This window comes from Nasonia vitripennis, chromosome 1 (assembly GCF_009193385.2).
Source record: "Nasonia vitripennis strain AsymCx chromosome 1, Nvit_psr_1.1, whole genome shotgun sequence".
Classification (NCBI taxonomy): Eukaryota; Metazoa; Arthropoda; class Insecta; order Hymenoptera; family Pteromalidae; genus Nasonia; species Nasonia vitripennis.
In genome coordinates this window covers 905561-917585 of record NC_045757.1, presented here as the reverse complement: position 1 = coordinate 917585, position 12025 = coordinate 905561, and the positions used below count along the sequence as shown (strand labels likewise).

General features: G+C 45.9%; 3 protein-coding genes across 3 annotated transcripts; 1 reads left to right on the top strand and 2 right to left on the bottom strand.

The window, feature by feature from the left end:
• The first annotated feature begins 401 nt into the window (after positions 1-401).
• LOC100120996 (pyruvate dehydrogenase E1 component subunit beta, mitochondrial) lies at positions 402-3278 on the top strand. The gene is made up of 5 exons (XM_001604534.6): positions 402-656; positions 752-814; positions 1423-1629; positions 1701-2331; positions 2406-3278. Exons 1-5 carry the CDS (start codon positions 648-650, stop codon positions 2555-2557), a joined length of 1062 nt encoding a protein of 353 aa, XP_001604584.2. The 5' UTR covers positions 402-647; the 3' UTR covers positions 2558-3278.
• Fibp (fibroblast growth factor (acidic) intracellular binding protein) lies at positions 3219-5028 on the bottom strand. Its single transcript, NM_001159947.1, has 6 exons — positions 4747-5028; positions 4462-4663; positions 4170-4397; positions 3868-4095; positions 3532-3786; positions 3219-3458 (listed from the first exon to the last, which is right to left on the bottom strand). The coding sequence occupies exons 1-6, from the start codon at positions 4829-4831 to the stop codon at positions 3380-3382; spliced, it is 1077 nt and encodes a 358-aa protein (NP_001153419.1). The 5' UTR covers positions 4832-5028; the 3' UTR covers positions 3219-3379.
• Positions 5029-5761: 733 nt separating this feature from the next.
• On the bottom strand, positions 5762-12022 carry LOC100679411 (growth/differentiation factor 8). The gene is made up of 4 exons (XM_003425449.5): positions 11102-12022; positions 8836-9093; positions 8063-8445; positions 5762-7314 (listed from the first exon to the last, which is right to left on the bottom strand). Exons 1-4 carry the CDS (start codon positions 11532-11534, stop codon positions 7150-7152), a joined length of 1239 nt encoding a protein of 412 aa, XP_003425497.1. The 5' UTR covers positions 11535-12022; the 3' UTR covers positions 5762-7149.
• Between the last annotated feature and the right edge of the window lie 3 nt (positions 12023-12025).

The following is a 12025-nucleotide window of genomic DNA, read 5'->3' as shown; positions in this document are numbered from 1 at the left end:
TGCCTTGTTGTTCGTGTGTTTGATTAATTAATACAGCTATTACCCGTAAACGTGCATTCGTTAAAATAGTTAAAGGCCGATGGGACAGCTGAAGGCTACGACAGTCAGAAAGAGATGAATATCAATGTCGAACGAAATCCAAATACTTTGGTAAGTTTCTTCCACCAGCAGTCGGTAAAATTCAGGGCGGAAAATTCAAATTCGTTAAAAAAAATTAACCTCAGCAATGATCTTCTAGCCTACTAGGTTACTATACTATGCACACATTGGAAATTCCCAAATTAACACAGAGCTACTAGAGCTACCACTGCTACCAGTCAACCGATCGCAACTGCCGCCAACCTGCGGCGATAGTGACACTAGCTCTATATTATATACACTAGACCTCCTTCCACGTGCTGTCATGCGCAATCGGCGTGCGCGAGTCGTGCTGTCCGCGTAGACGACGTCGAGAGCAGCGAGAGAGCCATCGGCATCCGACTCTGCGTGTGAGTGTTCGTGTGTCCGTGTGCAGCTCGTTATACGACCATTATTACGCTCCCTCTCTCTCTCTCTCTCTCTCGTTCTACGTAACCGCGCAGTGAGGAAGCCGAGATCGTAGCTCCGAGGATTATCAGAGGACCGCAACAGCAGACGCTCGACGAAAAATGCTCACGGTAGGCGAGCGAGCAGCAGCCGATTTTTCCTCCGCGAGAGCAGGCCCCGCTCTAGCTTCGATGAGAGATTATTTACCATTTTTCTCTGTTCGCAGACGGTCGTCAGAGGTATCGCGAGGCGTTCCTTTTCCACGTCGAAATGGGCAGCCGCGCAGCAGGTAAATCGCCGTTATGTATTAGCTTTTTGGCTGTCGAGCGAACATAACCTCTTGCGGCTCGATTGCATGGGTCTGGTACCGTCTGTTTTGGGCCGGATTTCGATGCTCAGCTCGCATTTTTCAGCGAATTTCAAATGGGCTCGGGTGAAATCGAGACCGGCGCACTTGGTGCGTTGGGTACGACGATTGTCCGACACACCGATTTGCGCTGAGAATGAATTTTAGTGAAGGACGTGGAAAGGTCACTAGTTTTCCTTATGTCAGAGCTTTTTTATGAAAGAAAAATTCATTCTGCAGCTGTGCGTGATTTTGCACGTTGTTTTGAGTATTCAGACGAACCGTTTGAAAGTGATGTGTCCCATGCAAGTCTTGCTCTCCAAGAGTGGTCGGAGGTTTTGTTTTGGTTCAAGCTCTTGCCCCTGTTGTTTGTCAACTCTTTCTATGGTACATTAAAAAATGTTCAACTTACAGAGCTCAAACAGATCCATGTTTTTATATGATTGACCAAGTGTCAGTTTCAATTCTTTTAAATGATGATGCAGTTTGAAAACTTGTAATCTACTTGATAGTGATGCATAGTTTGCTAACTATTTCTTCAATGTTTGTAGATGACTGTGCGAGATGCCCTGAATTCGGCAATGGACGAGGAAATGGAAAGGGACGAAAGAGTGTTCATTCTAGGTGAAGAAGTAGCCCAGTACGATGGTGCTTACAAAGTCACCAGAGGTCTGTACAAAAAGTATGGAGAAAAACGAGTCATTGACACACCTATCACAGAATCTGGTTTTGGTGGTATGGCAGTTGGTGCAGCCATGGTATGTTCATATTTATTGATCTATCACTCGATTGCCAACTTTTTTCTATTACATTGTATTTCACTTTACAGGCTGGCCTTCGACCAATCTGTGAATTCATGACTTTCAATTTTGCTATGCAAGCCATTGATCAGATTATCAACTCAGCTGCCAAAACCTTCTACATGTCTGCTGGAAGGGTCAATGTGCCCATAGTCTTCCGTGGACCCAATGGAGCAGCCGCTGGTGTAGGAGCTCAGCACTCTCAGTGCTTTGGTGCGTGGTACGCTCATTGTCCAGGCTTGAAAGTCATCTCCCCTTACAACAGCGAAGATTGCAAGGGTTTGTTGAAGTCAGCTATTCGTGACCCAGATCCAGTTGTGTTTCTGGAAAATGAACTGCTGTATGGTGTTCAGTATCCAATGTCTGATGAAGCACTTTCGAAAGAGTTTGTTCTGCCCATTGGTAAGGCCAAAATCGAGCGCGTGGGTAAGCACGTTACCCTGGTAGCACATTCCAAAGCAGTTGAAACAGCACTGGAGGCTGCCAACGAATTGGCTGGAAAAGGTATCGAGGCAGAGGTCATCAACCTTAGATCACTGAGGCCACTTGACATTAACACAATCATACAATCCGTTGCCAAGACGAACCACGTTATCAGTGTGGAGCAGGGATGGCCTTCATCCGGAATTGGTGCCGAAATTGCCGCTAGAATCATGGAAAGTAAGTACACCTTTGTCTGCTTTATACACCTGCTGAACGATGTAATTTTCTGATATGCATTTATTGCATTCCAGGTGAAGCTTTCTATCATCTAGATGCACCAGTCATTCGCGTGACAGGTGTTGACAGTCCAATGCCATATACCAAGAGCTTGGAAATTAAGGCACTGCCTGTACCAGCTGATATTGTGTTCGCAGCAAACAAAATTCTAGGAGTTGCACAGTAGTTAAAACGTGGTACACAAGTATAGAAACATTCATTGTTCAAAGTTTCCCCAAACATTTCCCTTTCCCGAGGTTCACCTCCAACTCCCTTAGGTCCGTTTTAATTATCTCCTTATTGTCCCAACGTTCCTTCGACGCTTTTCGCTACTGGAAAGCTTGTACAAATTCGGCAATCGACGGAGGAAGAGAAAAAAACGCTTTAGTAAAGGCAAACACTAGGAAAATATTTAATTTACAATACAAAGAAATCGAGAACTCTAGGAGAACATTCGATATTGTAAATTTGGCTTCTGAAACGAGCAACGAAACATTTTTGAAATTCGGTATTGAACTTGAAGCGATCAATCGACTGCGTCTCGCGAATCAATCGTTTATGCAATGAAGAGTACAATGGCCTGTACAATGTATGTGCTACACCTATTTTATCAAATGTTTTAGTTAATTGATCTTGCTTTAAGATTTTTAAGTTCAAGAAGTTCGAGTAATGAATTTCCTAAAATAAATGTTATTTTTAATATTTAAAATGTAACACATAAAATAGGTCACCAGCATTCACATTAGAGTAACAGCGCATTGATTCACAGTAGACCTGGTCATAAAAGAAATGCCGATTAAAAGCCATGTAAATTAAAAAATCGGTATGAAATGAGTTCACAGGTCAACTTTGTGGGCTGCATTTGTTTATTAATTTATTACAGAAAAAAATAAATTGTAATATACATATCTCCATTGTTTTTGCTTTTCACAGTTTTGATACTTTATCCTATGAACTCTATTTTTTCCGCGCTTTCTTTTTCCAGATCCATCTTGTCTAATTCTAATTGTCATGTATGGTACATCCTCAACAAACAGCTAGTAACCACCTTCATAAAACGTTCGAAAGCATCTCGCAAATCGCTTTCTCTGTCGTAAGAAATCAATCATTAAGTTACACATTCTTTTCTATATAGTTTGCTATAGACAATAAAATACAAACCTTAGGACATCCATGTCTAATGCGCACTGCGTGAATACAGCAAGAAAATTACGCAGATCCGTGTGTGACCAACTTGCTTGTCTCCAAGGCTCTATACATTTCTCTACTAACTCATAAAAGAAGAATCTTAATTCTCTTGTACGATGCAAATTGCAGGCAATGCCAATAATAGCTCTTGAGTATGTTCTGAAGTTAAGATCCATGTCTTGGTATATTCGCTCTAAGAGCATTGGTTTTAATTTTATGCAAACCAAACTAAAATTCACAAGATTAAATATAATAGTGCATTAAACTTATGGTCATTAGAATCATTTTTCAAGCAACAATAAAACTCACTGTTTATGGTGCTTTTCGTTTTCTAAAAGTGTTCTACATTCTGGTAGTTCAAGTAAAAATTCTCTATCCAAGTCTGTATCAAAATACTCAGAACCTGTATAACGATAAGTCCAGAGAGTCATCATGCTGTTGGCACAGTGATGCAAATCTGGGAAGGTTAAAAATTGCAATTTCCTCTTGTTCATTTCAAATCGTAGGCATGCAATGAACACTACAGCTGCATATCTCCTGCAATTGAAGTAGAAGGTAGTTAATTCAGTGCTTATGCTTATAGCTAGAAGATTTTTAAATGATCCACATACTTTGCTAATTCTTCAGGAAGTAAAAAATGCTGCTTTATATTAGTAACCAAGGAGCCTGGCAGATCCTCCACAGTTTTAAATACTCGCTTCACATTGTCATATTGCCTACGACAACTTTTTAGAGTAACTCCAGTCCTTTCCGCAACCTCCTCCATGTCTTTTCTGTTCTTGGAGGTAAGTTTTTTACCAAGAAGCTCTCGCGCTACGCTATCATTAAACTCATAATACCTGAAGCAAATGGAGTAATCAGTTAACTGCTAAGGTGCAAACAAGTCTGTAGTTATATCCTCACATTTCGATTAACATTTGGCTAGTTTGGGGCTCTATCTGGAAGGCCAACTGTTCACTCGCCAGTTTCGTTGGAGTGTGCAATAGCTTCTCAAGAAGAGAATAAGTACGGTAATGGTCCAAAACATCTGAAGCAAGGAGCTCGACTGGTGCGTTCGTTTGCTGGCAGATTCCTCTCTGTTGTAGAATATTAACTGCATCGCTGGCTGTTGATTCATGAAATGGGTAAAATAATGAGCTTTTCTTCGTGAAAAATGTAGGTTATAAACTTTAGTTTACGTTTACTCACACGAATATCCATCTACCCAAAGTTGATATACTTCAGGATCGACAAGTGTGTAGTTGCTAATAAATACGTCAACTTCTGACAGCATATCTAAGGTTATGTTTATCACTCGACTTCACTCGTCGGAGAATCGCCTTGAAAAATGCATTTTCAGAATTTCAGAAAGCTTTCACGTGGAAAAGGCAGGTAATACTTGAATCGGATTTAGGTAAACATTGCGATCGATTAGATCGCTGATATAAATGCAGATTATTTTTAACTTGACACTGCTCCAAATTGAGCAGTAAAATGACACAGCAGACGAAATATACGCTTCGCGACGTCTGCGCACGCGCGCGCACGCGTGTGGAAAGCGGGTTTATTTAGGCCGCCCCTATATCACAAAATATAGGTATAGTGCTCCTGTGCTTCCGCCGATTAGCTAGATTCAAGCTGAGGAAGAAGAGAAAAAACTGTATAACAATCATGAATCAAAGAACAATCGATATTGATTTCATAACCGAATAACGACAATGAAAATTGCCCAATTTAATTGGCAATAAAAACGGGCAAAATTATACATGTCTCGTATAGGCGCGTTGCATCACTCGTTAAAAAGGGGCAGAGTAAGAAATGAGAAGGCGAAGCGCATAATTAGCATATTGAAATAGTTTCCTCGTAATTGTTTACACTCCGATAATGAGCAGCTCGCACGAGAGTGTATAATTGCAAGTGTGTCTGCGAGATACGGTTTAACGCTAAAAGGTCACTACGACGCCACGTCGCCGCGCGCGGCTGTGCTGTCTGCTTTATCTTCGCTAATGCATTATTTACATTTTTTTTCCCGGCAATCTCATGCTTAATTAAAGTAATCGCTGGACTTTGGAACGAGGCTTCGGAGGGAGGAGCGAAATTCGAGACCGCCGGCGTTTGGAAAACCCCTGCGCTCGATTGTTCTCGGTGTCCAAAAGTTCATTTGATTCGAGGAATTTCGAGGGCGAACGTCGGGACGAGCGGTGGAAATGAGAACGACAAACGGTAGTTCATCTGTTTCTTTTTTTTTTTTCTGAATATTTTTTAATTAACAATTCGAAATATTACAGCACTTATAACAATTCGCATACATCGGATTTATCTATAGAGGATTTGAGAGCTGCGCTTATAACTAACTGCGTATCGCACGCAAATATATAAAAGTTCGCTATCATCGTTATTACATGTTACAAAGATCGCAACACGCATTAATTTGCTTCGGCGATCGCACTCCCTCTCTCTCTCTCTCTCTCCATGTGTCTATCGCATTGTTTTAATCGAGGTTGCAGGTTCACATGTAAACTCACCAATCAGCGTTCCTTTGTCAACTCGCAATATAAGAAGGAGAGAGAGAGAGAGAGAGAGAGAGAGCCGAGCATCGCAGAGCGTTTGAGAGGAAATCACGTACACATGATTCTCGCAAGCGCTTATACAATTAGCATATAGAATTGTCACTGTGACGTACCCGAAATTCGTTCCTCGCGCGCACGAGCGAAATGATCGAGATGAGAGTTATTGGGTCGTGCGGCTGCCTGGAGCAAATGAAGAAATTATTATTCAAAGTATATTATACAAAAATAAAATCTATGTACAGCCGGCATCGGAGGGTAATCGATGCCGTCGAGTCGCAAAACCTACAGCTATTACTTATATAAAAGGAAAAGTAACATCTAATCGGAGAGCAAAAGCATTCACTGACACGATACGTTTTCTCTTGATAACGACTGGATGTAAACACGTTAATTAATAATAGTTCATAAAAGCTCCGCATCTGAAAATAAATAGCGACACGAGTGTATAGAATATTAAGTATAACGCGTACGTTTAATATTATGCTTATATTGGATAGATTATTTCTTGCCTAACTCATCAGAGCGGAGATAGCAGTAGTTAAAAAGTAAAAACATATACAAAACACGTAGTCCAAGACATATTCTCAAGTAATAAATATGGACTGGTACATAGCAACTGTACAGAGTTAAGTCACGCTCTCATTCAAGTACAATTCACCAATATATAAGAACTTTTTTAAAAGTAAACAACTACAGTTACGCGATTACACAGAAGAAGTATATAAGAGGGATTCGTAAAAATACTGCTTTGGCCAGGAACACAGGAAATTCATCAATGATTCACTTAGCCTCGGGAAAAATGCTCCAATTTTTTTCCCTCGAGAGATCAAAGAAGATCGTTGATAATTTCTCGGGATTTCCACGCGTCTCTGCGCGTGAGCGTATGTCCCTCGTGCATTTGTACATTGAAAATTAAGAATCCGTACTCTAAATGAAATGCATATTCATCTTGAACGAGGAAAGCGGCGGCAGAATCGAAACGGGAGGAGTACACGTTACTCGGCAATACTTTCGACAGAGAGACATCAGGGCTGCGCGACTCTCACATGCAGCCGCAAGCCTCGACCACCATGTTCGGCAGCGTCTTCTGGGTGATGGTGTTGTTCGAGTCGACGTAGAGCAGCTGGATCGGCGAGAGCTGGGTCGGCGAGCAGCAGGGCACTATTTCGTTCCGACGGTGAAAGGCTTTGCCTCGTGCCAACAACCTCTGCAAGACAAATCGAGTGATTAATTGCGCAATTAAACCATAAGAGCCGCGCTCTGCACGTGCGCTTTTTGTAATTTGTAATCCAAGGCGAGGCTGACGCAAGAGAGATTAAGCATTTCGAGCGTATCCGCGCCTCGACTGATTCTGCTTATTAAATAATCGCCGAGATAGCGCGCGGCAGTTGTTTTTTTTTTTTAAGGAGCCTCTGCCAGCGACAAGCGCCAGTATAGCGAGGACGTCGACGTCGTTGTCGTCCGCAGGCCTCATCTCGACGTCTTCGCTGTAACGTAACGTCCTGAGCGAGAGCTGGGAGGCAGCTCGTCTCGTTAATCATACGAAAACATGACGTACGTCATACGTCAGCCCCCGAATATTAAGCCGAGAGAGGGAGAGCGAAAGCTATAGAGCGTAATGCACGCCGCCGTCCCGAGTAGAGCCGAGTGTGTTTCGCGCTATCTAATGCAGTTGCAGCTTCCTGCCAGCTATGCGCGCGTATGCTTCTATATAGGGACTCTCTCGTCTCTCTTCCTACTACTCCTCGTCGTCGGAAGGCTCTCTATCTCGCGCCGGTTTTTTATTACGGGCGAGATTTTCGCGCGTTGAAATATCGAGGCGGTTCCCTTTTTTTGTCTTCCTGCAGAGTTCTGCGCGCGGCTGGAATTTAAAGAGGGATTTCGCGAGCGGGGAAATTCAAAAATCGCGAGAAAGTGCTTCTTCGTTAATAGAGACGTGGCCGCAAAGCACTCACCCTGATAACGTCGTTGTGGTGCGTGCCGCTCATCGTGAGCGAGACGGCGGTCGAGCAGGAGCCCCTGCAAAAGTACGCGTGGTAGCCGCTAGGGTGGAGTATCCAGTCGCTCCAGCCGATGTCCTCGAAGCTGATGTAGAGCTCGTCCCGGCAGCACTCCTTCATGTCGGGCTGGCAGTTGCTGTTGCGCTTGGGCCGGTAGCGCTGGGGTAGCGGGACCGTCTGGATGACGAGGAACGGCTTGAGCCGCGCCTCCATCGAGACCGGCGCGGTGTTGCGCTCGATCGTGCAGGTGCTGCAGGCCACCTGGATCGAGTGGTTCAGCCGCTGCTTCTCCACCCACTTGCGGACCGCGAAGCTCACGTCCGTTTTCACCCAGCCCTCTGTGTGTTTAAAAAGAAAGAAAAAAAAAAAAAAAAAAAAAAAAAAAACAGCAGTAAATCTTTCGCTCTTATCGCTATCGAGGCGGCGATCTTGAGTAGCACAAGCATAAACACTTTTTTCGCAAACTTCGTTCCGCGAGCAGATAATTATGGAAATAGACGAGCAAAGTTGGCAAACTGAAGTAAAGCTCGATAAAGCTCCGTTTTTTCTAATCAGTGAACCTTATAGCGCTGATTTTACATAACGACTCGCCGGCGAGATCCGAGCGTCGCATGATTTTACAATCTAACGATGCAAGATAACAATTACCCACCACGTAGCCGACGGAGATATACGCGCGAAATTTAGACATATTTTCAAGAAATTCAAAAATTATAGTCTACACCGACCTCCGATGGTGGTCTCGAAGATGGCCATGATGGTGTTCTTCTCGAAGCTGCCGCGCTGGTCCCAGTGGTCCAGCTCCGAGAGCACGAAGGTCTGGTTGAAGCTGTCGTTCTTGTCCTCCTCCTTGTAGAACCAGAGCTCGGCCGAGGTCACGGCCACGAACTGCATCTCGTTCGGCAGGAAGAAGGTGAAACAGGCCGCGGGGTTGAAGCCGGTTATGTGGTTCGAGCTCTGCCGGCACTTTTTCGAGTAGGGTATGCCTGCGGGCAACGGAAAAAGAGAGAGATGGAGACTTTGGGGGATGCGCACGAGTGATGTAATTGCACATGACCGAGTGACCTCGAACTCGGCGAACTTTGCGCTCGCGGCGCGCAAACAGCTGGCGGCAGTCAGCTGGACGGGCTTCTCTTCTTGCTAATCGAAGAGCTCCGCTTTTTCATTCGAAAGTAAATAAGTATATTTCTCGGTTTTTCCGATGACTCGTCTTATTGTTATCGAGAAATTTAAATCGACGGACAACATAAGCCGCAGCTGCTTGTGTAAACATCGAAGCATCGTTTACAAAGCCTCCGCGACAGTAAGCGCTGCGAGGAGATGAGGAAAGGACAGCGGAGCGATCACGGATGTTCGTTTACTTAATGCGAAGAGTCGCGAGATACGCGCACACTCGTGCTCAATAAGTCGCAAAGCGGAACTTGATAAAGGGAGTCGCGGCGGTTCTTGCCTCAGACGACGCACCGGGAGCAAAAAACGTCGATAATGAGCCGGAGCGATGGAAGACTCGTGCTTTTAGTGGAAAAATTGCAATGTACTCGTCCCACTCGCCGTTCTTAACAAAAATACAGTGTAACGGTTAAGGCTGCTGGGCGAGTTTGTTATTAGCGCGCTCAATGATAAGGCCTTCGTTGTGTAATTTAATTAACGCAACGCCGCGCGGATGAAAACAGTTAATTTCAATTTGCGAGCGAGTTTGTTTTGACACGCCGTATTTTCGGCTAATTATTTTGTTGAGAAGATTCCGCGGCTGTCTTTCGGAGCGCGCAGAGGGTTGAAAATCTCGCGCCGCGGATCTTTTTCGGCTCAAAGGGCGAGCTTAATCAGATCGAAATTCGAGGCGTCGATACGGTACGCCCACGACTCGATGGCCCTCGAAGTATACGGGGGTACACGGCCGCGACGACGAAAATTAGTTTGAAAGCCGACGCGTCGCGCATCGAGCAACGCGATACCCTTGTTGCGCCGGCGGAAGCTGCTGCACGGGAGACCGTCGCCATTTTATTATAATGAACGTTCGCGTTGACATAAAGACGAGTCTCCGCCGCGCGACCCTTGGAAAATTCGAGGTTCTGAATTTGCCTCTTCGAAATTAGACCGTGGGTGAAAGCGTCAGTCAGTCAACATTGAGGAATTTTTTTGTTATTCTAAAAACTTACTTCTACGGGAATTTCAATGTACCCGACATCAGAAGTAAAAAAAAAAGAAAAGAAAAACTTAGCCGTACTTATATGTAATAACAGCGCGGGTTTAACTGGGCTTTCTCGCTCTGAGAGAGTTTTTCCGCGGGCGGGACGAGAAGCCAGAAGAGAGAATAAACCGCGAGCTTTTAAGCAGCAAAGGCCTCGTTTTAACGAGCGTCGAGGACTCGTAGGCGCTCTCAACGGAAAAGTTTTTCTTTCCAAACGCCCGCCCTCTCGCGTTGGTTGATGCTTTGCAATAATTGAAAGGATTTCGTGCTTCTCGATATTCATACTTTGGTTTCAAACTGTTGGATATTCAAACTGTTTTAGGAAGTTGAGCTGCTCTGACCCGTTAAATCCCTATTCTTTGAATTTCGAATTGCTCTTTTGAGAAGCGGACGCCGGGAGCGTGAGAATCGCCGCGTGTTTTAATTATCAGCGCTACCGAGGCTGAATAATTCTCTCGCGGAAGGGAGAAAACGCTTCGTGCTTGCAGCTCGACCAATCTCAACCGATCTCGTCCGTCGTTCGATTCCCCGTCGAACGTTTTTTACCAGAAATCCTAGATCAGCGCGGACCGTTAAAAATGCCCTCGGAATCGCGAAAGGTCGCAGATAAGAGCCTATTTTTCCTTCGCTTTTACGACCGGTCGATAAACTTGCGAGTATTTAAAGCCGCGCAATCTCGAGTTTACGTTTTCCGATCGACGCGGCTGACGCGTGACGTTATTTTTACGAGCGCGCGCCTTTGGGAAAAGTCGAAGCCCGATTATATTTTCGAGCTCACTTTATCTGCGGCGCAAAGAGGTTACCTTCGTTGGGGAAGACGACGATCTGGTTGGTCTTGCCGTAGAAGCTCTCGGCCGGGATCTGCGGCTCGAGCGGCTCGCCGGGCTTGAGCTCGAGCACGTGTCCGTTGATCAGCGGCTTGGGCAGGGTGGAGAGCGAGAGCGAGACCTCCGGCGGTTTCTCCAGCCTGAGCTTGCGGAGGATCTGCTGCTTGACGTACTCGACCCTGAGCTCGGTGAGTATGGGGTCGGGCTCGAGCTCGGCCACGCGGTTCTGGGCGCAGCCGCTGCACTCGCTGCTCTCCGCCGACGAGGAGGAGGTGCTGCTCGGCTCCGTGGGCGAGTAGAGGCTCAGCCAGACGGACTTGAAGGGGTTCGCCATGGAGCTCCAGGAGCCGGACACGGCTCCGCCGCTCGTCAGCAGCAGGACGACGGCCACTACGATAACCAGGTTCATGGCGGGGATGCGCACTAGTGGGAACGGCAACTCGGCGATCGGTCCATCAAGGGCTCGGTGCTATTTGCTGCGCGCACTCTCTCTCTCTCTCTCTCTCTCTCTCTCTCTCTCTCTCTCTCTCTCTCTCTTGGGGCTACGAAGCTTTGGCGGGCTCAAGGTCTTCGGCCTCCAGACTCGAGACTAGCTGGACCATCGTCTTCCGCGCGTCGGTCGGGGAGTGAGAGCTCTATGTGACAGCGATGACTTGCGATCGGCGACTGACGGGAAGCCGTCCAGCCGAGCAGAGAGGGAGCGCGTACGCCGAACGACCTTTGCCCCGCGAGCCGACGCCGGCTGCCAGCGAGCGAGAAAGAGAGAAAGAGAGAAAGAGAGGATAGGAAGTGATATTGCGGACGGCGAGCACGCGCCGCTGACATGCCGCGGCTGCTATGCAGAGGTTAAATCACTAAATCTGTGATCGCGGATGGGCTTCTTCGGAGAAACTCGCGATG